The sequence below is a fragment of the Octopus bimaculoides genome, chromosome 12, assembly GCF_046866305.1.
Source record: "Octopus bimaculoides isolate indiv1 chromosome 12, ASM4686630v1, whole genome shotgun sequence".
Lineage (NCBI taxonomy): Eukaryota > Metazoa > Mollusca > Cephalopoda > Octopoda > Octopodidae > Octopus > Octopus bimaculoides.
The window spans coordinates 67,114,296-67,139,801 of record NC_142939.1 but is presented as its reverse complement, the minus strand read 5'-3'; the positions used below and the strand labels follow the sequence as shown (position 1 = coordinate 67,139,801).

The following is a 25,506-nucleotide window of genomic DNA, read 5'->3' as shown; positions in this document are numbered from 1 at the left end:
AACCCTTGACGTAGTTCTTTGGGAGATTCAGCGTCACACGGAATGTGACTCGGCTGGTTCTTTGAAATACAGGTATGGGTCACTTTTGCTAGGTGAGTGGACCGGAACAATGTTAAATAAAGTGTCTTGCTCAAGAGACACGGCACACTGTTGGGAATTGAACTCACAACCTTATAATTCTGAGCAGAATATCCAAGCACTAAGCCACACGCCTTGACACACACACACACACACACACTCGTATATACAACGGGCTTCTTTCAGTTTTCGTCTACCAACTCCACTCACAAGGCATTGGTCGGCCCTAGGCTATAGTAGAAGACACTTGCCCAAGGTGCCACACAGTGGGAATGAACCCGGAACCATGTGGTTGGGAAGCCAGCTACTTAGCACACAACCACTCCTGCACCTTTGAATATGATTTGATCTTGGACTGTTCAGATTCACAACAAACAACTATGAGGAACTCAGCCCAGTGCTCTAACGACTTAACCAATTTACCACCTAAAAATAATTAGTAATAATAAACACATGAAGCTTTACCTTTGATTAAATTATGATGCAACTTTTGGGCTTATTGGATCCTGTCAAACCATCTGACCCATACCAGCATAGGACATGGACGTTAAATGATGATGATGACTATGTTAAAGTTTTATCTTTTATTTTGTAGATTTTTCTATATTTTCTTATTGTTTTTTGTAGCAGTTGTTTTGAGTTGGTAGAGCTACCTGAGTCTTTTCTGACGTTTCCAGATCTTTGCAGTTTTATTTTCAAGAAATGAATTTATTCTGGAAATACCGAATGTGGATTTAAGGACTACATTGTTTTAAACCAACTGTAAAAAGCTAATAAACAAAATATGGGGAAATCTGAAAAATGAGCAGACATCAAAGAAAATTTATTTCCAAAATGAACAGAAAATTTAATTAATCATAATTCACTCGTCTGAAAGACATTGGTTTTTTCTGTAGTCAAATGTAACCATTCCATGTGAAAGATGGTTGATGATGGAAATTGCCAAAAATGGTCCACTCCATGCCAGCACAGAACAGAGACATTAAATGATGATGATGATGATGATGATGATGATGATGATAGTGATGGTGGGAGTGGGTGTGTGATGAATTGATGATGATGATGATGATGGCCTGTGTTGAATTGTTTCTGTTTATTTTTGTTTGTTTTTGTGTATTAATTTCATGATGTTGTTTTTCTGTTTGAAAGGCTGGAATGGATCTTGGAATTGTCAATGCTGGCAATCTTCCATTGTATTCGGATATTGAAGAAAATCTTCTTCATCTGTGCGAAGGCATAATATGGAATACTATTTCAGATGGCACCGAACAAATGTTAATGTATGCAGAGGTAAGGCAAGAAATAAAAGTTTTAGTAATGTACATACATACGTACATATGTCCACATGCACACACACACACACACATACATACACACACACACACTCACATACACACACACACACACATTCACATATATTTCTCATGTCTGTCCACAGAAGTTGGATAAAACTCCGAAGAAGAATGTGACAGAGGAAGAATGGCGAAATTTGCCCCTGGAGGAGCGTCTCATTTACTCTCTTGTGAAGGTCATTTTCCCTTTATTACTTTATTTTATCGAACAAACTAAACTGTACTCAACAACTGAACTATTAGTCTATAATAATAACATCAACAACAACAGCAGCAGCAGCAGCAGCAACACCACCACCACCACCACCACCACCACCAGTGTTTACTGTGCCAATAATTGTTGGTACAGTGATCAAAGAGATTAAAAATTGGTTGGAAATGATTGGAATAAAAATTGAATATAGAGAACATACCCCACCTCCCCAAAAAACAGCATTAATTGGCAGTGAAAGGAATCTCTGCAAAGACTTTGAGACTTGAAAAACAATGTTCATGGGAAGTGAGCAGCTGGTATATTAATGACACCTCTAGCTGATGATGATGATGATGATGGTGATGGTGGTGGTAGTGTGATGATGATGATGGCTTCAGAGATTTGTGGAATTGTTAGTGTTTTAAAATTGCTTTCTGGCATTTATTTCAGCCATTTTCATTTTGAGTTCAAATGCTGCTGACATCATTTTTGCATTGCATCCCTTCGGGGTCAATAAAATATAACACCACTCAATAAATAAACAAATAAATAAATATATTTATAAACTATATTAATAGAAATAAAAATAGAATTTTATTTTTATTGTTTAAAAGGAATTTTCGTTTCTTTTTTGCTTATTTTATTGTTTTTTGTTTGTATGTCTTGAAGGGAATTGACAAATACATCATCCAAGACGTGCAAGAAGCTCACCAATCTGTAGATGCTTATCCAATCCCTTTGAAGATAATTGAAGGGCCATTAATGAAGGTAAGCACCTGTCAGTTTTATTGTTCTCAAAGCCATTGGCAGGAAAACAACTCAAAGTTTCTAGAAAGGGAATCGGCAATGCTCGTCTCAGAGTTAAAGTTCCACGAGGCTCTGGCAGGGGGCGGTGGTGAACCCTGCTGTACCCATTCATCACAACTTTGTCTCACTCTTTCTTCATGTTTCTCTTATACCTGTATTTCAAAGGGACCAGCCTTGTCACACTCTGTGTCATGCTGAATCTCCCCCAAGAACTATGTTAAGGACATACGTGTCTGTGGAGTACTCAGTCACTTCCTTGTTAATTCCATGAGCAGGCTGTTCAATTGATCGGATCAAGTGGAACCCTCGTTATCGTAACCGATCGAGTGCCACAAATATAGTATTTGGTTCCAGTGTTGTTATTCTCATAATAATATTCCATAGTATTTTAAGGCAGCAAGCTGTGGCAGGGTTGTTGGTGCACAGGGCAAAGCGCTTAACGGTGCATCGTCTGTCTTCACATTCCGTCTTTGAATGCCGCTGGGCCTGACTTAGCCTTTCATTCTTTCAAGATGGATAAAATAAGAACCAGTTGGGCCCTGGGGGTCAATGTAATCAACTTATTTGCTTCCCTTAAATTGCTGGCCTTGTGCCAAAATTTGAAACCCATATTTCACAGTATTGTTAGATCTGTTTTTTTTTTTTTTTGTTTCCAGGGAATGAACACGGTCGGAGATTTGTTTGGTTCTGGCAAAATGTTTCTGCCACAAGTTATCAAGTCTGCTCGTGTCATGAAGAAAGCTGTCGCTTATCTGATTCCTTTTATGGAAGATGACAAAGACAAGAAATTGAATGTAAGGAAACTATATTCTCCCTTATCTTTCCAAAATGGTCTCTTTTATTTCTTGTTGCTTCTGGGTTAAAGATTAAAGATGACCAAAGTTTGATTAAATTTTATCTATATTAATGGAAAGAAATATTATTGTAAGTTAATTAACAGTATATATAATTATCGTTCTATTCTCGCCATTGATTAATATCATTCCCCCCACCCCCAGTTCTGTGTAGAATTATTCTGTGTTATCTAAGAGCAAGTTATGGCTGGCTGGGTGGTTAAGAATTTTGTTTTGAAACAACAGGAACTGAAGTTCAGTTCCACTGAGCGGCACCTTCTGTATCCCAACATGACCATTGTCTTGCAAGAGAATTTTGTAGATGTGTATGTGTGTGTGTGTGTTTTTCTCTCTTTGTATTGTGTGTTTGTAGGATACCCCTTAACAACCAGTGTTTGTTTGTTTACATTCTCATAACTTGATAGTTGGGCAAAAATAAGAATGCTTAGAATAAATACCAGATTTAAAAAGTGAATTCTAGGATCGATTTGATTGACCGAAGTAGTGCTGCAGCATGGCCACACTCAAAAGACCGAAACTAAACCAGTGCAAAAGTATTCTTCCATTTAACTGCCTGAAAGTTTCATTTCTGTTGGGAAGCAACTCAAACAATATATAGGTTCGTTATTGACGATTCCACACGAGGGTTCGTTAATAATTAAAGCTTAAAAGTAAAGAATTTATTTTCTTTACTTTTAGAATTTTCAGTTTTCACCAAAAAAAAAAAAAAAGTGTGACCAGAATAAATCTCAGCCAAAATATTTCTTATTTGTCGATCTTTAATTTGAGTGAGTTTCATAAAAGTTCCAGTCATTGAAATCTTCGTGGAACCTGTCTATAGAGACTTATTGATCATCAATACAGCTTGATTAATTGTCTGCGAGGGATGAAGATGGAATTGGTTTCAATGAACTGGTTTAAATTTTTAAATTTTTTGTCTTTTTTGTTTTTTTCAACTTGTTTATTTGTGGGAAACTTCTCAACAGAAAAGAATTAAAAAGAAAATCGAAAAAGAAAAATAAGGAAGAAATATTTTTGTTTGATTTTAATCTGTTTTTTTAAAATCTATTTTTGATTTTCTTTCCTAATCACTCCTACTCCCTCTGATTCCTTTCCTCTCTTCTTTCTGTTTTTTTTTTTTTTTGCCCTCTCATCCATTTCTTCAAAAATTTCTTCTCTGTACAACATATGCTCACACTTATAATGCAGACATATACTACATATGCAGAGTCATTCACACCACACGCACACACACAGAAACACACCGCACTTTATATCTCCTTTCAATAGGGCCTTGTACGAGAGAGTTGTGTAAGGGGAGATAAGTATGTTTTGTTCAATGTCGTGTGAAAGAAAAAGTAATTTGATTTCCTGTTAAAGAAAAATATATTATGACATACAGAATGTATGTTTATTAATTGTCTGTATATATGTGACTGGAGATTTACTGAAATACCTTTGACGTTAAGAATAGATAGACAGACAGACAGAACTTTTCTCTTCATTGACCCATCATCATCATCATCATCATTTGATACCTGTACTTGCATGTAAAAGCACCCAGTCAAACCGTCCAACCCATGCCAACACGGACAACGGATGTTAAATGATGATGATGATGACGACGATGATGATGATAAAGATGTGCTCTACTTTTTACTTGTGGTTCAGAAAGTATTTCTGTTATTGTCATAATTTGTTGTTGACTTCACAGAAGAGGACTTATAGTGGTACCATGGTGATAGCGACAGTGAAAGGAGATGTCCATGATATCGGGAAAAATATTGTTGCTGTTGTACTTGGCTGCAATAATTTCAAGTAAGTAACATATATGTATACACACATACATACATACATACACAGAGCTGCCAGCCTGCATATATATATATATATATATATATATATATATATATATATATATATATACATATATACACACACAACAGCATCAATATCATTGTTTTTACATCTGCTTTTCTCTGATGGCATAAGTTGAATGGGACTTTTTGAAACTCACCTGCTTTGGTCCTTCTCCCCCTCTCTTTCTCTCCCCTCCTCCTCTCTCTCCTATTCTCTCTGTCTTGGTCAAGCTGTCTTGGTCATATCACAAAGGTGAGAGGGTGCTTTAGTCTCATCATAGACACGGCTGCCTCTCTACAGTTGGGGCCCATGATAAAACACGTCACCACCACCACCATCATCTTCATCATCGTTTGATATTCATTCGCCATGCTGGACGGTTTGACAGGGGCTGGAGAGCTGCACCAGACTCCAGTTGTCTGCTTTGGCATGGTTTCTATGGCCAGATGCCCTTCTTTATGCCAAACACTTTACAGAGTGCTCCACTGGGCGCTTCCTCATGTTACAGAGCTCTGGTGCATTTGGTGTGCTATTGGCAAGGCTGCTTTTTATGCAGCATCAGCATCTGCAAACTCACAAGACAAGGCTGAGAGAGGGAGTGGGGGAGGGCTAGGCCTGCCTGTTTGGATGGCCATGATATATATACATATATGTATATATGTGTGTTTGCATGCATGTGTGTGTGTGTGTGCGCATGAATCAACATTCTAACTAAAGTCCTTTTTTTTTATTATTGTTTTACAGAATTGTCGACCTTGGTGTGATGACTCCCTGTGAGAAGATCCTCAACACTGCTATTGACATTAATGCTGGTTTGATCATTATATTTATCCTTATATCCACAAAGGCAGTGAGCTGGCAGAGTTGTTAGCACACTGGACAAAATGCTTTGCGGTATCTTGCTCGTTGCTGCGTTCTGAGTTCAAATTCCACCGAGGTCGACTTTGCCTTTCATCCTTACAGGGATCGATAAATTAGGCACCAGTTGTATACTGGGGTCAATCTAATTGGCTGGCCTCCTCCCCCCAAATTTCAGGCCTTGTGCCTATAATCGGAAGGATTACATCCCCACCCCCTACCCACCCCCTATCCCAGATTCCTGTTTTCCTTGCCAGAAACTTTACCATTTTTACAAGTGTAGCTTATCATCATCGTCATCATCATCGTTTAACGTCTGCTTTCCATGCTAGCATGGGTTGGACGATTTGACTGAGGACTGATGAACCAGATGGCTACACCAGGCTCCAATCTGATTTGGCAGAGTTTCTACAGCTGGATTCCCTTCCTAACGCCAACCACTCAGAGAGTGTAGTGGGTGCTTTTACATGCCACCGGCACAGGAGCCAGTCAGGTGAGCCTGGCATCATTCATGTTCGAATAGTGCTTTTTATGTGCCACCAACATGGGGGCCAGTCGAAGGGTACTGGCATTGGCTGGGGCCAACATAACTTGACTGTAGCCCCTCCTCCAGCTGTAAAGCCCCTTCACCAGCTATGAGGCCCCAAGCCTCCAGCTATGAGTCCCTTTCCTTAGTTACAATGCTTTTCCCACCAACTCTGAGCTCCCTTGTGTCTTTTATCCTATTTTATATGATTTCTTTTAAATATTTGATTCCCTTCAGATGTCATTGGTCTGTCAGGATTAATTACTCCATCTCTTAATGAAATGGTTCATGTGGCACAGGAAATGGAGAGAATTGGTCTGAAGATTCCATTGTTGATTGGAGGTGCGACAACATCAAAGTAAGTATTACAGGTGATACTACAACACACACACACACACACAGTCACATAACACTTTCGCATCACATGCAAACAATTTCTCACATACACACACCTACATTCACACACACACACACTATTGTCTTTGCCTTTTATACAGGTGACATGAATTACAACACTGAGTATCTAGATTTTCCATCTTTACCTGACATAAAATTAATTCTAATCCAATATCATTGGTATACCTGTTTATCTGTCTGTCTATCTGATAATCTGTCTATTTACTTATCTACCTACCTATCCGTTTATCTGTCTGCCTGTCCACCTGTCCATCTGTTGCTCTTTCTTGAAATGCATATGTGTGTTTGTGTGTGTGTCTGTGTGTGTACTTCCAGCCTCACAGAGTAGATTCAATCCAATTGGTTTATATTATTAACATTTATAGCATTTTTCGGAACCATTTTTGTTTTGACAAAAATTGAGTTGAGGCATTGAAAGGTGAAACAACTACATCGTGCCAGTCTCATGTCAGCCATTTACAAACAGCACATATGCATGCACACACACACACACAAACACACACTGTAATATTACACAACAGCTTGTGAAGAAATGCTATCAATAACATAGACCTTTACCAATATTCTGTAATAAGATACTACAGATGGTTAAATTCACTATTAGTGGCACATAAACCGATATAATATCAATATTGGACTACAACATGTTAAATATATTATTTATCACATACACACAGATGCACACACACACACACACACACACACACACACACACACACACACACACACATTGTTATATGATATTGTAGTACAGTTTGTCAAACACATTATTAATGACATACACACACACACACAGGTATGTCAAATATACCATTTGCAATACACACACACACACACACACACTGTTATGGTATAATACTGTACTACTACTTGTTAGATCTACTATTAACAATAGACAAACAGAGTATGAAATATCAAAGGTTATTCCATTGTCAATGGAATACGGTGTCTGCTGTGACAAGGTTGCTGTAAATGGACAGCAAAACATGACTTAATCACCAATAATATCATTGTTACTAAAGTAAATTTAACAGAATGGATGTGTGTTTGTTTTAAATGGTTTTTCACATTCTCTGACATGTTTAATAATGTCTTAATATCTCTTAGCATTTGCATTATAATGTAATTGTGGTAGACTAGCAAAGTTGTAGGGCTGCTGGATAAGACAACCTTGTGCCATTTGTTCCAGTTCTCTTTGTTCTGAGTTCAAATCTGAGATTGTCTTTGCTTTTCATCCTTGGGGGGGGGGGGGTAATAAATACAATACCAGTCATATGCTGAGGTTGATTCTTCTCTCTCCCCGCTCTTTCTGTGTGTTTGTCTCTCTTTCTCTTCTCTCTCTCTCTCTCTCTTTCTCTCTGCCCCATCTCTCTCTCTTCTCTCCTCTCTCTCTGTGGAAGAAATCAGTTATGTTCAGGTATGAAGATGTTGGACTTCAGCATATTTAAAACACCCAAGACATGCTAAATATTGTGAAGGCACCCCTCCAACCCTACCCAAGCCCTGTCTCACCCCTCATTACAATACCTGTTAATTGTCCCCGAAGTGATGGAATCTATTATGTTGCAAACAATTGAGATAACGCCTCTCCTCTGTCCCCTTATCTCAACAGCCCCTGGTTCCTATGACAGAAACTCATGACCTGACCTTTCTTTACTCCTTTCTTTGTCCCCATCAATCTTAGGGGGTCATACAAAACTCCTGACCATTGTCCTTCATACTCTGATTAGCTTCTAATATTGTTTATTACATTTAATAAAGTTAATTTCATGAATATTTCCATGTAATTAATTTAAAAATTATTATTTATCATTCCAAAGGCAACACACAGCTGTGAAAATCTCTCCTGCTTATTCTGGACCCACAGTTTATGTCCCAGATGCATCCAAGAGTGTCTTTGTTGTAAGTGGCTCTTACAGAATCATATCACCTTTCATTCTTCTACTTATTTCATTTGTTTGTCTAATTCTTGTAATGTTTCATATATACCCAAAGATGTCCACATTCATACCTAGATGTATATACACACACAAACACATACACACTCATCCATACACGTCCTCCCTCTCTCACATACATGTACTGAACATAGAAGTCATGCTTGATACAGCTTTCTTTCAATTACCGTATTTTAATGAGTATAATGAACCCTTTTTTGTCAAAAATTAGGTTAAAAAATATGGGAGTTTCTTGTACATGGATAGTATCATAATCCCTTACAAACCTTTTTTTTCCAAATTTTAAGCCCCCCCACCAAATTAGGGGGTTCTTTATACATGTTAAAATATGGCATTACTGAAAATAACAAAGAATTCATTCTTAATGTTTGGAACATATATTAACATGAAATTTTAATGAAAAATTTTAATCTAGACCATTTTCAAACAAGTTAATATCATAGAATAAGGAGCAGTCTCAGACAGGTTGATGCCAAAGTGGTTAAGATGTCAGACCTCAGCCTCCTTCATGAACTTTTAGTCTTTAAAGACGAACCCTGTCTGAAATGCCAGAACAAACCTCTTCACACATAAACATCGTATTTTACAATTATAATTAACTAAAATCTATCAACTTTTCATTGATTTCTTCATTTATAATTTAGTGTTCTGCTTTGATGAATAAAGATTCTGTAGAAGAATATTTGGAAGAAATTTCTGAAGATTACGATGAAATACGTCAGGATTATTTGGATTCTTTGAAGGTTTGTTTTAAATTATTATTATTATTATTATTATTATTATTATTATTATTATTATTATAGATATCGCACAGAATACAATATTGTGAGGTTGTTGATTGAAGATATTGTATCTACCGTGGGTTTGTACTGTTTGTCAAGTCACAACAAGGATCTCAGACAGACAATACTTTATGCAATATGCGTGCAGTTCCAAGGAATGCCGACTTTTGCAATGTATCTAGATTATAGGGTATCTCTAAGGTTTTCAGATGTTTTTTCAGATTGGGTGGTATTGAACCCAATGCTCTGATGACAATAGGGATAACCTTTATGTTTGACTCTCGTAGCTGCTACATCTTAGTGATCTCAATTCTCTGGTCTCCATATTTATCAGCTTTTTCTCTTTCTTTCATGATGATATGTTGATCTCCTGGCACTGCTACATCGATTATTAGGCACACTTGTTTGTCCCTCCTAAAGGTTACTATATCTGGCCTTCGGTATTCTAATACCTTATCCGTCTGGAAATCAAAGTCCCAAAGGATTTTTGCCTTCTCTCTTCCTCTCACACCTACTTCCTCCCACCCACCTCTCCTCTCTTGCTTTGGCACCTACTTCCTCTCTTCACTCCAACCTACCTTCTCCCTTCTACCCTCTCCCTTCATTGTCACCCTCTCCCTTGTTACCCCACCCCTACACATTCCAACCCCATCATCCCTTTACATCTCATCCTGCCCCATCTCTTAGACCCCCACCCTTGCTTCTCCCATTCTCGCCTCCTCCACACCACACCACCATACCACACCACATCACACCACCCTGCACACACTAGCACTGACCACTTCCCAGCACCTACACCATCATCCATACACTTACACATGCACATATGCACACGTAAAGGTCACCAACCTCCATCCACATGCACATACACAATCTCACATACACACACACGTGCACCTTCATTTTGGGATAACCACTACTTTATTATCTCCCCTTCTTCCTAGCTCTCCTGTGTGACCCCTCTGTCTGGTATTCGCCATGGTAGATCGCTAGCCACTAAACCTTTTTCTATTTTCTCTCCCTGTTTATTTCTGTGTTCCTTTCTATCGAAGAGTGTTGGTTCGAACTGTAAAAGACTTTCTCACTTTCCGAGCATTAAATTAATACATCTGTTTGTTATTTACACACCTGTCTTCATCTTTTGCTTTTTTTGTAAATTCTCACCATATATGTGTGTGTGTGTGTATGTAAGACACACATACACACAAAATATATAAGCATACACTGTACTCATACCACCAGGCATATATTTTCAGAATCGTGTTTATCTGAGTTTGAAGGCAGCACAAGAGAAAAAGTTCCAAATAGATTGGTCTTTGCATCCTCCGGCACGTAAGAATTATTATTATCTTCTGAATATCAAATAATTTATTGATTTCTTTGAGACAAGACTTAAAGAGACTTTATTTGTATGGATAAGGTGTAAGAGGATTAAATTAAACCCCGATATATAACTGGTATAAGGTGTGACATTATTAAGTTAAACCCCAGATTTATCTCTAGATTTATATAAGAGAAATTAGATGGAGTTTTAGGAAAATTTTTGTAAACTGGAGAAGTAGAAACAGGAAATGTGAGAGTGGAGTTTGGTTATGAACTCACAGAACCATCAACATTATAAGTTTCCCCCAAATGCACAGCCGACCGTTTTAAAACAGAAAAAGTTCCCATTAGTTGCTTTAGCTCTGATGAGGTGGTCATGGCTATAAAACTCATTGATCATTGATCTATTGGGTCTAGACAACTTCTGACCTTCAGTTAAACAACAACTTTCAAAACATTTGAATTAAGGGGTTTTAATGAAATGTGAAATTTATTTCTCACTGGTCCCTTTTTCCCTCTTTGCAGCTCCCCCTACATTCTTTGGAACAAAGAAAATTGTTGACTGCAGTTTGGAAGAATTAATTCCATTCATTGATTGGAAACCATTCTTTGATGTTTGGCAGCTGAAAGGAAAATACCCAAACCGTGGCTACCCGAAAATCTTTAATGACGCCTCAGTTGGTGAGTATTGATCTTTCATCTGTTGTCACTGACAAATGTCATGTACACACACACACACACACACACACACACACACATCATATATACAAACCAACTGACACAAACAGATCTTCTTTCATTCCCTCAACATGTTCTCCTTCAGATTATGAACATAGCACAGTGATGCCCTCTTCCATACTGTGGTCCCTATTTACAGCTGCACTGACTGGGCCACTGACTTGTGCTGACCGTAGACAGAGTACTGTGAACAATATAGACGTGTGAAGTCTTGCTTAGACCTTGGTGGACTGGGCTGTTGATAATTGTCAACCGGTGTTGGTGTATTTATGTCCCCATAACTTAGCCGTTCGGCAAAAGAGACTGAGAGAATAAATACCAGGCTTGAAAACAAAAGTACCGGGCTCAATTCATTTGACTAAAAGTTCTTCAAGGCGGTGCCCCAGCATGGTCGCAGTCTAATGATTGAAACAAGCAAAAGAATAAAAGACATACACCACCACCACCATATATATATATGTGTATATATATATATATATACATGCAAGTTTTGTGTATGTGTGTGTCTGATGTGTGTCTGATGTGCATTTAGTATGTGTGTGTATGTTTTGGGATGTGTGTGTTTTACAGGAAAGTGAGCAAAGCAGTCAATTTAGTGATTAAAGAGATAATTACCATTTTGTTGACTTTCTCTATTGATACAGACTGATAATATGATTAACGAGCTAACTAATGAGATAATTAAGTGATTAATGACCTTCTCTCTCCTTCAACACTGATTCCCTCCATCAAAGACCTCCGCCCCTTCATGTTGACATTTTCTTGAGATTTCTTCAGCTTTCCCATAATTTTTCATTAATTAGCAACTTTCTTCATTATTATTAACTACTTCGTTAAGGTGCCAATCTGACAGAATCGTTAGGAAGCAGGTAAAAATGCTTGGCGGCATTTCATCCGTTTTTACATTCTGAGTTTGCAAAACTGTTTTGAAATCATTGCAGTTGTTGTTGTTACTTAGCCCCAGGTCAGTCTTGGTTGAGCAACCCATCATAAAAGACTCTCCAACCATGACTGTTACCTTTTGGTTTCTCATTCATGCTGTATGTATGGTTATAATATCTGAGCTATACACGTCCTCAAAAAGACCATAGGGCAGGCGCAGGCATGGCTGTGTGGTAGGAAGTTTGTGTCCCGACCACATGATTCCGGGTCCAGTTATGTGTGTGAAACCTTGGACAAATGTCTTCTATAGCTTAGGGTTGACTAAAGCCTTGTGAGTGGGTTTGGTAGACGGAAACTGAAAGAAGCTTGTTGTATATGTATGTGTGTGTGTGTGTGTGTGTGTGTGTGTGTGTGTTTGTCTCCCACCACTAATGTTTATAATTATGTTGTTATCATCAGGAACAATGGCCAAGAAATTATTCGATGATGCTCAAGAATTACTGAAGAAATTCATTGAAGAAAAATCTTTGAAAGCTAGTGGTGTTTTCGGCTTTTACCGTGCCAATTCCAATGGTGACGATATTGAAATTTATGATGAGAACAGAAGAGTTATTGCAGTCTTTTATGGCTTAAGACAACAGGTGAGTGGCATGGGTGGGTTGACATATGTGTGTTTAAGTGCCAGTGCCATGTGAGAGGCACTTCTGCTGGTGCCACATAAAGAGTACCTATGCTGGCCCCATGTTGGCTCCATGTAAAAAGCTCTTGTACTGGTGTCACATAAAAGGCACTTGTGCCATGTAAAAAGCACGCAGTGGCACACTCTCAGAGTGGTTTTCTCTCAATAAACACTCACAATGCCTGATCTGTGAATTGAAATTGCAACCCTACGACTGCGAGTCTGCTGCCCTAACTACTGGGCCATTGCGCCTCCATATATATACATATATATATATATATACGTATGCATACACTATAATCTTCTGTACAGTTTTCAAATTGTACCAAATTCTGTTTGCAAAGTATCTACTAATCCAAGACTAAAATGGATGACACTTAATCACGGTTCCTCACAGTGGAATGGAACCCAGAACAATTTGGCTGTGAAATGAACTTCAACACAAGGCTACCCCCCCATCTATTTATATATATATATATATATATATATATATATATATATATATATATATGTATATGTATGTGTATATATATATATATATATATATATATATATATATATATATATATATATATATATATATGTATAGTATATATGCATGTGCAACTTGTGTATATACTTATATATACTTAATATTATGTGTATATACTTATATACACATCAACATTATGAAATGGTATTTATTTCTAGTCATTAAACTAAAACCATCCAATTTTGATAATTTGCAATAAAACTGTCCCCTTTATTACCCCCTTGTTTCTTTCTGTATTAAAAGGGGCAAGGGGGGATAAGGTGGGGGCCTTAAAAACTATTTATGGTTATGCCTCCACCTTAACTTTCGGTTTTTATTTCTTCTCTCATAATTACGTCAATAAGCTATTTGAGGAAATTAAAACAAAACAAAATTTGGAAAAAATTCTAAGATAATGAACAAAAATAAAATTCTGGAAAATGATGAATAATTAAAGTTTATTATTTAAACGATAATGTCAAGGAAATATATATTTCGCTCTTTTTATTTGTCTTTTATATATTTTTTTATTTTGTTTACGTCTTTAAAATATACTTTTTATAAGTGATTGTTTTGAAAATGTTTTCATGACGATAACAAACTAATTTTATCAAAGATAATTAACTTTATCTAAATTTCCTACCTTCTGAGGGGAGGGGTGAGGTGTTGATGGCAGCGGGGATGCGATGGGAAGTTTCAGGGGATAATTTCTGCTAATTAAATTGTTTCATTTGCTCTGCTTCACTTAACGACATGTTTTACAAACAGCAATTGCTCTGCTCTTTTATACGTATTTCTTTTTAAAAGCAATTTATTACAATCTCATCTCTTTTTCTCCCCCCTCTCTCTCTTTCTCTTTCTTTTTTCTCTCTCTCTCTCTCTCCACACTTCCCTGCTTTCAACATTTTCTCTTCTCATTTATTTTCCTCTTCCTCTTCTGTTTCATCCTCCTCATCATCATCATTGTTACTGTCCCTACTGCTGCCACCCCACCCCCACCAACAACAACAATCGTCATTGTTATTCTCTTCATCATCATTCTACCCCCCCCCCCCTGCATGATGATGATGATGATGATGATGATGTGGGTATGATTTGAAGGATATTTGTCTGCTATTTCTAGCAAATAGATTTCCTTGTGGCTTTTTCTTGCACCTTCCTTATCCCAGGTTTCCTCATTAATTCCTATTTCCCTGTTATCTTGTTTATAGCTCCACTCGTTCACCTGCAGGCCATCTTCAATTCCTTCACATGGAATAAAAATTATTCTTTCTCAGTCATTATTTTTACTTCCATTTCATTTTCAAGGCTAAAAAAGTCCAGAATCAAGATGCACATTATTGTTTATCTGACTTCATTGTTCCTGTTGAGAGTGGACTGACGGATCACATTGGGCTCTTTGCAGTCACTGCAGGCATCGGGGCTGACAACTTATGTAACCAGTGAGTTATCAATTGCAGTTCTGTGTCTCTATTATTTTATTGTATATGTGAAAGCTTGGGGCCTAGATGTGAAGTTGTATGATGTGTGGCCTGGTATGTGAAGGCATGTAGCTTGATATGTGAAAGTGTGTAGCATAGAATGTGGCCTGGTGTGTGAAATGTGGCCTAGTGATTAAAACATGGGGGTTATGAGTGTAAAGTCCTGTGTTTGATTCATGGCCAGAGTGGTGTGTTATGTCCTTAGACAAGGTTTTTTATTTCATGTTCCTCCACTTCACTCTGCTGAAAAGGACTATTTAACAGAGAATTAAAAACAAGTCTATAATATTCATTTAAAATTAGTGGTTGTGAGGTTAAGGTATTTCACCACTAACCACACAGTCATGAGTTCAAACTTTACTCCATTCCATACATGGCTATCTACTGACAGATAACTCCTTTGTTTTAGGACATAACTTAGTGTTTTTTCCTAAAAGAATAACAAAATTTGATTTGAAACTAACTATTTTTAAATCTCACAATGAGAGATATTCAGCAATAGTACTTTCGAGTAAAGATTGTTTACCAACATAACAAGGGAGTCCTGGTTTAGGATGAATGTTGCTGTAATTTAGCCCCAGGAGACACAGATATTGTTTTGAGCTGAGTGGGGGTGCTGGATTCCCTTGTTTGAAAATATAAGGACACAGATCGTGTTGTATAGCCAGCTGGAGACAATGTCTCCTGGGGCTAAATTACAGCAACATTCGTCCTAAACCAGGACTGCCATGTTATGTTGGCAAACAATCTTTACTCGAAAATTTGATTTATTACAATTTGTATTTTATTCTACATTCCACAACCGTCATTTTGCATTCAATTATAAAATGTTAATTTTCGTAAATTTTCCAGCTAGAGTATCATGCTTAAATGTTAATTAGCATAATCAAATATATACATATTAATTAGCATTCATCAATTAGCTTATTTAAATTAGTGTACTATCACAAATCTTTCATTGATTGATACATCTGATTAAGAAACTCATTATTTATTTTCTTCATATAGTTATAACAACAATGACATGAGATAATTAATTATTAATTAATCCAATATTCCATCATTTTCCAGGTTTGCTGAAAATCATGATGATTACAATAAACTTATGGTACAAGTACTAGCGGATCGGTTGGCAGAGGTATTTACTGTTGCTATACATCTCTCTCTCACTCTACAATGTGTGTGTGTGTGTCGTCGTCGTCGTCGTCCTCATCATCGTTTAACGTCCGTTTTCCATGCTGGCATGGGTTGGATGGTTCGACTGGGGTCTGGGAAGCCAGGAGGTTCCAATCTGATCTGGCAGTGTTTCTACAGCTGGATTCCCTTCCTAACACCAACCACTCAGAGAGTGTAGTGGCTGCTTTTTACATGCCACCAACACAGGGGCCAGAGGAGCTAACGTCGACCATATCGGATGGTGCTTTTTATGTGCCACCAGCATGGAAGCCAGTCAAAGCAGCACTGGCATCGGCCACGTTTGGATGGTACTTTTTACGTGCCACCGGCGTGGGGTCACAACTACAATTTCCATTCGATTTGATGTTGATGTGTGTATGAAAATGGATCCATGAAGCTAACCCCAGTTATCAGTCATATATTTTTTTTTCTTTGTTTTTCAGGCTTTTGCTGAGAAACTTCATGAAGATGTTCGCTGCCAATATTGGGGTTACAATACTGAGAATTTGGAATCCCAAGATCTCCATAGAATAAAATACCAAGTATTTATATCTTCTTTCACTGTTCTCATGGTTTGATCTTAGTCTAAGCATGCGTCTGTAAATTGGAGAACACCATCAGTTGGCAAGGGCTGTTTACCTGACTGTTTACCTGAATGGCCCCTAGTTGGGGGATGTCCCCTATCATTCATGTCTTCACATCCCTTACATATTCTCTATACTTTCATCTCGTTTCACCCTCTTTTTCATTATATTATGTAAATTCTCACACAAATTGTAAACTGTCCTTGCAATGACCCTTGCATATGATTCCCCTGTGGCAAATAAAATCATCATCATGTGAGTACCATTAGAGCTTTCTCTTTGAAGTAGTTAAATCTGGCTGTGTAAGGGGTATGTAGAAGTTTTATTATTCTGTTGGTTATCCAGGTATATTCTGTCAGAGCTAGGCTGGGATACTCTCCTCCTCCTCTGCCTCCTGCCTCCTGCCACCGCTGCTACCCCCCCCCCCCCCCCCACTACAAGTGCCACTACTATTGCTGAAGATGGTCTCTCCATTGCCCCTCTTACACTAATCTGCTGTTACGAAAATGTTTCTTATATTTAAACGTACTTTTTTTTTAATATATTTATTGTATTTGTTCTTATTTACCTATTATATTTGATCACTCTCCTAGGGTGTCCGTCCAGCCCCTGGCTATCCAAGCCAACCTGACCACACAGAAAAATTGACCATGTGGAAATTATTAGAAGCTGATTCCATTGGCATCGAACTGACCGAATCCCTTGCCATGTATCCTGCAGCATCCGTTTCAGGACTCTATTTTTCACACCCCAAATCATTCTACTTTTCTGCCGGCAAAATTGCTAAAGACCAGGTAAGTAAATTACTTATGTATACAGGTGAAATCAATGATGAATCCCCAACACCTGTCATGTTGTCTGACACTCACAGCTCCCCACATCTTGACATTATCTGTACATGTATCATGTAGTGTCAAAAAAGGGTATCAGTGATGCTAAGCAGGGTATATTCAGGGTGTTGTTGAGTCAATACAGAACAACAGTTGGGAGAAGATTTTCAGATTAAAGATTGACCCTTCAGCATTTAATCCAGCCATATCTAGCCAAAATATTCTACCTGTTTTATGTTAAAAGTACCCAGATCTGGCCTCTCAAACTTACCCTATAATGCCATTCTAAAAATAAGCAATCACATCATCAAAATTTCAAAGCCAAGAGATTATGCAGGATTAATTCAGAATAACCTGAGTACTAAAGGATTAAAGACAATTTCTAATAATCTTCATTATGATTTTGGCTTAGATTATTTAATCTTATTATCCATTGGATCATCTGTCAACACAACATCACAATGGAATCTTCTTAGGGAAGCCCCACATTTTTGATAAATTCAATCCTGTTTTAATTTTACTGGTGACAAAATGTTTCTCTTTGTGTATAAAAAGGGAGATGTCTGGATGTGTAATTTTGTCATCATTGTCATAGTCATCACCATCATCATCACCACTACCACACATCCCCACCACTACCACCACCACCACCACCACCACCACCATCTTCACACTCTCTTTTCTGTTTCTCTCTTCTTCCAGGTAATCAGTTATGCAGAAAGAAAATCTGTCAGTATTGAACAGGTAGAGAAGTGGTTACAACCAGTTCTTAGCTACGCTTCATCCTGATCCAGCCAGTCTTAGACTTTATTCTGTTTTTATACAATTTTATATATTCTATATTTTTATGCATTTTTTTGTTTTATTTTTACATTTTATTTAATGACAAAGATTTTTATCTCAGGGATTCTGGTATTTAAAATTACACATCATTGTTATATTTATTAACGTCAATGAAGAGGTGTTGGCAGGCACAACAGGCAACTTTCAACTTTCTAATTCATTATTTGGGCTTTCCATATAGTTGTGTGTGTGTGTGTGTGTGTGTGTGTGTGCAGGCATGGCTGTGTGGGTAAGTAGCTCACTTCACAACCACAAGGTTCCAGGTTCAATCCTATTCTGTAATACATTGGCCATTTTTCTTCTGCCATGGCTTTAGGTTGCCTAATACCATATGAATAATGAATAACAGTGAGTGATTGTGTCAGTTTCCATAGCTGACAAAGCGGAATGAAACAGAAACACCTGTGTCTTATGATTTAATGACATCACTCAACCTGAAACAAAAAATGTGTCTTTACACAAGTCTAAGTGGCAAACTTTCTCTTGGTACTAGTCTCGCAGTGATAGGTCTTATCATGTCTGAATGCAATCAAACATATTAAACATGACTTTACATGAATATATTGTATTGAAAGCTGCTTCATGCAACATTATTTACACATGCAGAGAGAGAAAGAGAGAGAGAGAGAGAGAGAGAGAGAGATAGAGATAGAGAGAGAGAGAGAGAGAGAGATAGAGAGAGAGATAGAGAGAGAGAGAGTCTTATCAGATGGCTGTTTACTTTCTTGAGTTCATCTACCCTTTGAGAGGTTTTGCTTTTCATCCTACAGAGTGCCCCTAAATCCACCCTCTTCACTTATGGCTGGACTAAGCAGGTTTGGTAGGGTCACTGGTTTAGTCGTTGGTGGTCTGACCATGAAACAAATCGTGCTGTGTCACATGGGACCAGATACTAATTAAAGATAACATAAACTTAACTGTTGTTTATCATGCAGATGGTGTCTCTGTGTTATTTAATTTCTTTTTTTCTCTTTCTTTTCTTTCACACACACTCTCTGCCTCTTTTTCATATATTATTGAATGAATGATTGAGACACACACACACACATTAAGCAGAGTTATCAGAGTATAAAATTTCATTTATCTACTCCTGTATACATGTCCAGGTATTCCATGTGTTGCTTTTGATATTATATTCCTGATCATGTTTTTCTTGTCCCCTGGAAGTGTTGCTAGAACCTTCATCTGTGAAGCTCACCGATAACGTTTTCTGCTGTGATTATATTTAAATGAAACCCGAAAGTCTGTTGTATATTTTTGAATAAACTCTCTTAAATTCCTTTAAATTGTTGTTATTTTTCTCTCATTGCTTTGCGTAATATTTTATGGAATACCATGACTGACCCTCTCTCTCTGTATGATACACGCATGGCTAAGTGCTCTCTGGCTAAAAGGTTTGTTTTCATCAAATGGTTTTCATATTGAATCCTGCTGGCCAAGTGTCTTCTGCTATAGACTTAACTCAAACGAAACTTTGATCGACAGAAACCAAAAGAAGCTTCATCATTTCCATCCTGATCATCATTATTTAACATCTGTTTTCTATGCTGGCATGGGTTGGACAGTTTGACTGGAACTAGCCAAGCAGAAGACTGCACTAAGCTTCACTCTCTGCTTCACTCACAGTTTTTATGGCTGGATGCCCTTCCTAACACCAACCACTTTACAGAGTGGACTTGATTTGTATCGTGGATGGATGTTGATGAAAACTCCTGAAATATGTAATATACACCCATTCCCCATTCCTCATCTTCAGTCTCGTTGTTTACATCAGTTGTCTCGCATATGAAATATAACAGAATCAGTGCTGGCTATAATTTCTAGAGAAACAAGTGATGTGAAGAGCACTGCTAACACAGGTAGAACACAATATTGACCCAAAACAAAACTCCGGATTTTTGTAAATTGGATTTACAAAAAGAAACCCTGATTAGTTCCATTGCCAAAATATGAGAGGTTGGCGTCATTGAACTAAACTACAATCAGTTTGGTCAATCAGTTTTGAATGTCTATGAAATTGGTAGAGTTGTTAGAGTATCAGACAGAATGGTTCTGCCTTGACTTTATGTGCTCTGAGTTCAATTCCCACTAAGGTTAATTTTGTCTTTCAGCCTTTTGGGGTCAAGAAAAGTACCAATCAAAGGCAATAGATTGATGGAACTAAGAACACCAGACCATACACCTTGTGGTGTTTGTTCAGGCTTTTTGTGTTCTTAGTTCCCAATCTCACCATGACATACATGGGTGGTAGGATAAGAATAAAGGGCTGGTTTCCCAGTGCCTGGGGCATGTATTCCCCACTGGATGACTCACTTTTGCCAGCTGAGTGGCAAGGACTTATTTATATTTTTTAAGCCTGGTTCTTATTTTATGGGTCTTTTTTGCTGCACTGTTAAGTAACAGGGACATAAGCACACGAAGCAATGGTGGGGGACAAACACAGACATACATATGATGGGCATCTTTCAGTTTCTGCCTACCAATTCCTCTCTCAAGATTTTGTTTGCCCAAGGTGTCATGGAGTAGGATTGAACCCAGAACCATATCATTCCGCACAGCCACACCTGAGTGGTAAGAAGTTTGTTAAAGGTCCCCAAGGGATAACTGAAACACCAGTTTTGTTTTTACTAGATTCATTTTGGCTTTAGTAACTATTTGTGGTCTGGAGAAATCAAAAAGGTGAAATGGTAGGCAGTAGCTGTGTAGAAATATTGGCTTAAAGAACACTGCTCTCTCTGGACTATTGAATGGCTAGAAATAACACCTCTCTCACTACACACTACTGAGATGACGTTAGGAAGGGCATGAAGCCTTAGAAACCATACTAAAACAAGTAATAGAGATTAGCATAGGCATCTGGCTTGTAAGCTTTTGTCATACCGTCCAACCCATGCCGGCATGGAAAACGAACGTTAAGTGACGATGATGCTAATGATGGTGATGAAAATGAGTATGTTGATAGAAATATTATGTAAGGGGAAGAGTGGGACAGAGCAATGGTCAACTCGATTATGGTTGGTCTGGGGCCGGACGACTACATCAAGCTAATTGACACTAATCTTTCCTCTTCTATTATAATTCCATCCACATTTAGAATACATCACAGGAATAGCTATATTAATCCTCCGCGTCATTATTTTATCAACATCGGAACGATGAGAGGCTATATTACAGTAATACACAACATTTTAATTTCTTACATTAATATTTATCAATGTAACGGCAAACAACAGTGAAATGTAGAAATGTAGCCTTTGTTCAGGTAAATACATGTCATAAACAGATTTCAATTGATTTAAATGCTTGCTTGATCGCAACACTGCATTCACACACCAACTACAATATATAAGTATTTCATAATTTTAAAACAAGGCTTTATTGAGAGTAAAATTCTTATTTCTTCCTCTCCCACATTTTAATATTAATTTCGAGCATTTAAAACGTCATTAAAGAGAATCTCATAACAAAGGCAGCGAAATAATCAAAACAGTGAAATGAAACAAGAAACGAAACAGGAAGCGGAAATAGCAGAAACAAAACAGGAAGCGGAAATCGCAGAGTATTTCTTTACAAAAGAATGGCGGAGGATTTCGAAGCTACTCAACCTTTGGAATATCTGAGGAAATTTCTGAAGAACGATGTCCGACCTGATGGCAGAGAACTGGGGGAGTCACGATCCATTATTGTTAATATTGGTAACTATTAATATTCGTCGATTTATAAAACACCTTTTTTCGTTAAAGTTTGGGTTTTATTTTAGAATTTATTTCTCGTGAGATTCGCTTTTTTAATTCATTTCATAAACATCTCTTACACACACTTTCTCTCTTATATTTCTCCAGTTCTAAACCCATTCATGTTCCTATTTAGACATTTCTGTGATGTCTTAAGCTAACAAATTCCCGTCACACAAAGACTTTTCTTCCTGTTTAGAGTTGAAAACCATTTCATTTTCCCACCACTTTCTCTCTCTGGAAACATTGTGTAAACATCAACCGGTTCTGTCTCAACTTCCATTTAAATATATCCCATATATAAATACCTGGTCCTATACATAACCGAATCATGTCTTTATTATTATTATTATTCAACGGCTTTCTCTTGTTTGGTATCGAAATTATTGCCATAACACATGTTCCCAATAACACTACACATGCTGAAGGCAACTCACTTGACGGTAGAATTTCAAGCAGATTTTACTGTAATGTTTATCATAATCCTCCTCGTTGGTTCCTTTAAATGATTTTGTCTTTTATGTTTGACATAAATTCCAGTAAAGGAGTCAAGTTCGGAAATATGTATATATGGCACCTAAAATTATTAACAAAACCTTGGTATATTCTGTGGACCTATTAAGAATTAAGGTTTCTGTGCTGATCCCCGCGATAGGCACCAGATTAACTAATTCCCCAATTATGTCAGAATTTGTATTTATTCCATTACAAACATTTTGTTGTGTGCTATCTTCTCTCATCTCGAATGAGAAGAACTGGAAATTTATGCAATGCATATTCACCGAATTTTTCTATTTGTGTAATATATGTATACGTCAGACCATTCTCTTTATAGAATATATATATACATAAAGCTCTCTATTTGTAGAGTGCGTATGTACCAGACATTAATTTTTCTGTATTGTTGAAAATTCAAATTACTGTCCGTAAAACATTAAAAAGGTTGGTGACGAAGCAAGGGAAGTAATTAACCTGCTTCTGTAGTAGTTATCTCCCTCTTTCATTGTTCACTTGTTTTTTATTAAGTTGGTGCATAATTATTGCGGCTTTTTTTTTTTTTCAATAAATTTTATTCAACAAAAACAATAACAACATGTAACAAAAACATCTTTAAATGATTATTCCGGAGCATATTCACCCTCTACTTCAATTTCTGCTTGGCGTTTTGTTTGAATTTTTTGTTGAATAAGATTTATTGCAAAAAAGCGGCAGTAATTATGCACCAACCCAATATATTTTCCATTGCTTTTCCCCCAGTTATTATATAAATATGTAGTATCCAATACAATGGTGACACCCTTTTTACTATCGAATTCTTGAATGTTTTGACCTCCCCCCACCATTTTCCTGTAAACTATCATCAGCCTAAAATGTTATTTACATTTAATTTTATATCTCTGTTGTTAACATTTTATTTGTTTTGCTGTTTTTTAAACCCATTTCTTTGTGTTGTTTGTATTTAGAAAATGTTTTCAATTTTTTTAAAATTTTTTATTGTAGGGTACATCTCTTCAGCTGATGGTTCTGCACTTGTGAAGACTGGAGATACTGCCGTGATATGTGGTATTAAAGTGGAACTGGCAATACCAAAATGTGAAGAACCAGACCAAGGTTTCATTGTACCTAATTTGGAACTGTCTACTCTATGTTCACCCAATTTCCGACCAGGACCTCCAGGGGATCAGGCACAACGCACAAGCCAGATGCTTTTTGATATAGTAAAGAATTCAAAATGTTTAGATCTGAAGGAGCTGTGTATCACCCCTGGGAAGTTAGTTTGGGTGTTGTATTGTGACATGATCTGTCTTGATTATGATGGTAACGTATTAGATGTAGCACTCCTGTCTCTGATGGCAGCTCTTTACAATTGTCAATTACCAAAAGTGACTGTGGATGAAGATTCCCTTGAAATAAGTGTTGATTTTGACAGCAGGCAGCCCCTCAACATCCACTCTCATCCTGTAGCAACAACATTTAGTTTAATGGATGGTAACATTCTCCTGATGGACCCCTGTATTGGAGAAGAGAATCTCTCTGATGGCACCATTACAATCTGCACTTGTGATCAGAAACTGTGTGGTGTGTTTAAGCCAGGTGGAGCGAAAATATCTGATGAGAAATTATTTCAATGTATTTCTCGTGCAGAGGAGCAAGGTGCCAAGGTACAATGTTTGTTACAGAAAGCCTTAAAGAGTAAGACAGACAATAAAACAGAATGATTACTTTGCAGTCTTGGATTTATTTTATTTTAATTTTACTTTCTTCACGTGTCAGAACGGTTGTGGTCTTGGTTTATTCCACAGGTATGTCTTGTGAGGGAGCTACAGAAATTTAGTTTGATATATAAAAGGGAGAAAGAAAGACTGAACCAAGCAAAACATGTAGTATCTCTTTAGGTCACCATCATCATCATCACCATTGTTGTCATTTAACGTCTGTCTTCCATGCTGGCATGGGTTGGAGCATGCAATTTTTAATCCAAACATAGTTGCAGAGCTGTTAGAGAAAATAAGGGATTAAGAAATAAGGCATTAAGTTTCATTACAGCTGTTTGTAGAATAGCTGAGCATGTGTATAAGTCATTGAGCAAAGATTTCCATGTAAGCCAACGATACAGTGTTCGTGAAGGAAGAATTAAGAAATATCCTTAGAAGGCAGTAGTTACAAATTTAGTTCAATATATATATATATATATACACACACATATATATATATATATAAATAAAAATGGAACAAAAACGCAATAGAGGACAATGAAAACATTTGGACATATAGACGATACAAGGTGGACAAGAGAAACAACAATTGGAACAGGCAAAAAAGATGGGTCATTCATGGCCTTCTTTCCTCAGTCAAGTCCCAGAAGTCATGACTGTTTCAGGCAGTTACAATATATATATATATATATATATATATATATATACTTATATACCTTTTTGTTGGTATACATGACTGCGCTATTCAGTATGCTTTCCTTTCTGAAGTTGATGTGGGAGATGTGGTATCTATTTCTAGCAGATCCAATGACCACATCGAGGATCTCTACGTGTATATTGTACAA

The 25,506-nt window shown here is 37.3% G+C and overlaps 2 protein-coding genes across 2 annotated transcripts in view; both read left to right on the top strand.

Moving 5' to 3' along the window:
- Positions 1–19,997, top strand: part of LOC106884474 (methionine synthase) — a 35,620-nt gene extending 15,623 nt beyond the window's left edge. The window contains exons 18-34 of the mRNA XM_014935876.3: positions 1,228–1,368; positions 1,517–1,606; positions 2,293–2,391; positions 3,087–3,224; positions 4,978–5,081; positions 5,868–5,935; positions 6,745–6,865; positions 8,745–8,826; positions 9,527–9,625; positions 10,921–10,996; positions 11,513–11,668; positions 13,067–13,248; positions 15,106–15,239; positions 16,350–16,416; positions 16,898–16,996; positions 17,632–17,832; positions 18,571–19,997. Coding sequence (XP_014791362.1) covers positions 1,228–1,368; positions 1,517–1,606; positions 2,293–2,391; positions 3,087–3,224; positions 4,978–5,081; positions 5,868–5,935; positions 6,745–6,865; positions 8,745–8,826; positions 9,527–9,625; positions 10,921–10,996; positions 11,513–11,668; positions 13,067–13,248; positions 15,106–15,239; positions 16,350–16,416; positions 16,898–16,996; positions 17,632–17,832; positions 18,571–18,657 — 1,944 coding nt within the window. The 3' untranslated portion in view covers positions 18,658–19,997. The remainder of the gene's footprint in view (positions 1–1,227; positions 1,369–1,516; positions 1,607–2,292; positions 2,392–3,086; positions 3,225–4,977; positions 5,082–5,867; positions 5,936–6,744; positions 6,866–8,744; positions 8,827–9,526; positions 9,626–10,920; positions 10,997–11,512; positions 11,669–13,066; positions 13,249–15,105; positions 15,240–16,349; positions 16,417–16,897; positions 16,997–17,631; positions 17,833–18,570) is intronic.
- Positions 19,998–21,641: 1,644 nt separating this feature from the next.
- Positions 21,642–24,670, top strand: LOC106884475 (exosome complex component RRP43). The gene is made up of 2 exons (XM_014935877.3): positions 21,642–22,406; positions 23,946–24,670. The coding sequence occupies exons 1-2, from the start codon at positions 22,289–22,291 to the stop codon at positions 24,662–24,664; spliced, it is 837 nt and encodes a 278-aa protein (XP_014791363.1). The 5' UTR covers positions 21,642–22,288; the 3' UTR covers positions 24,665–24,670.
- The last annotated feature ends 836 nt before the right edge of the window (positions 24,671–25,506 follow it).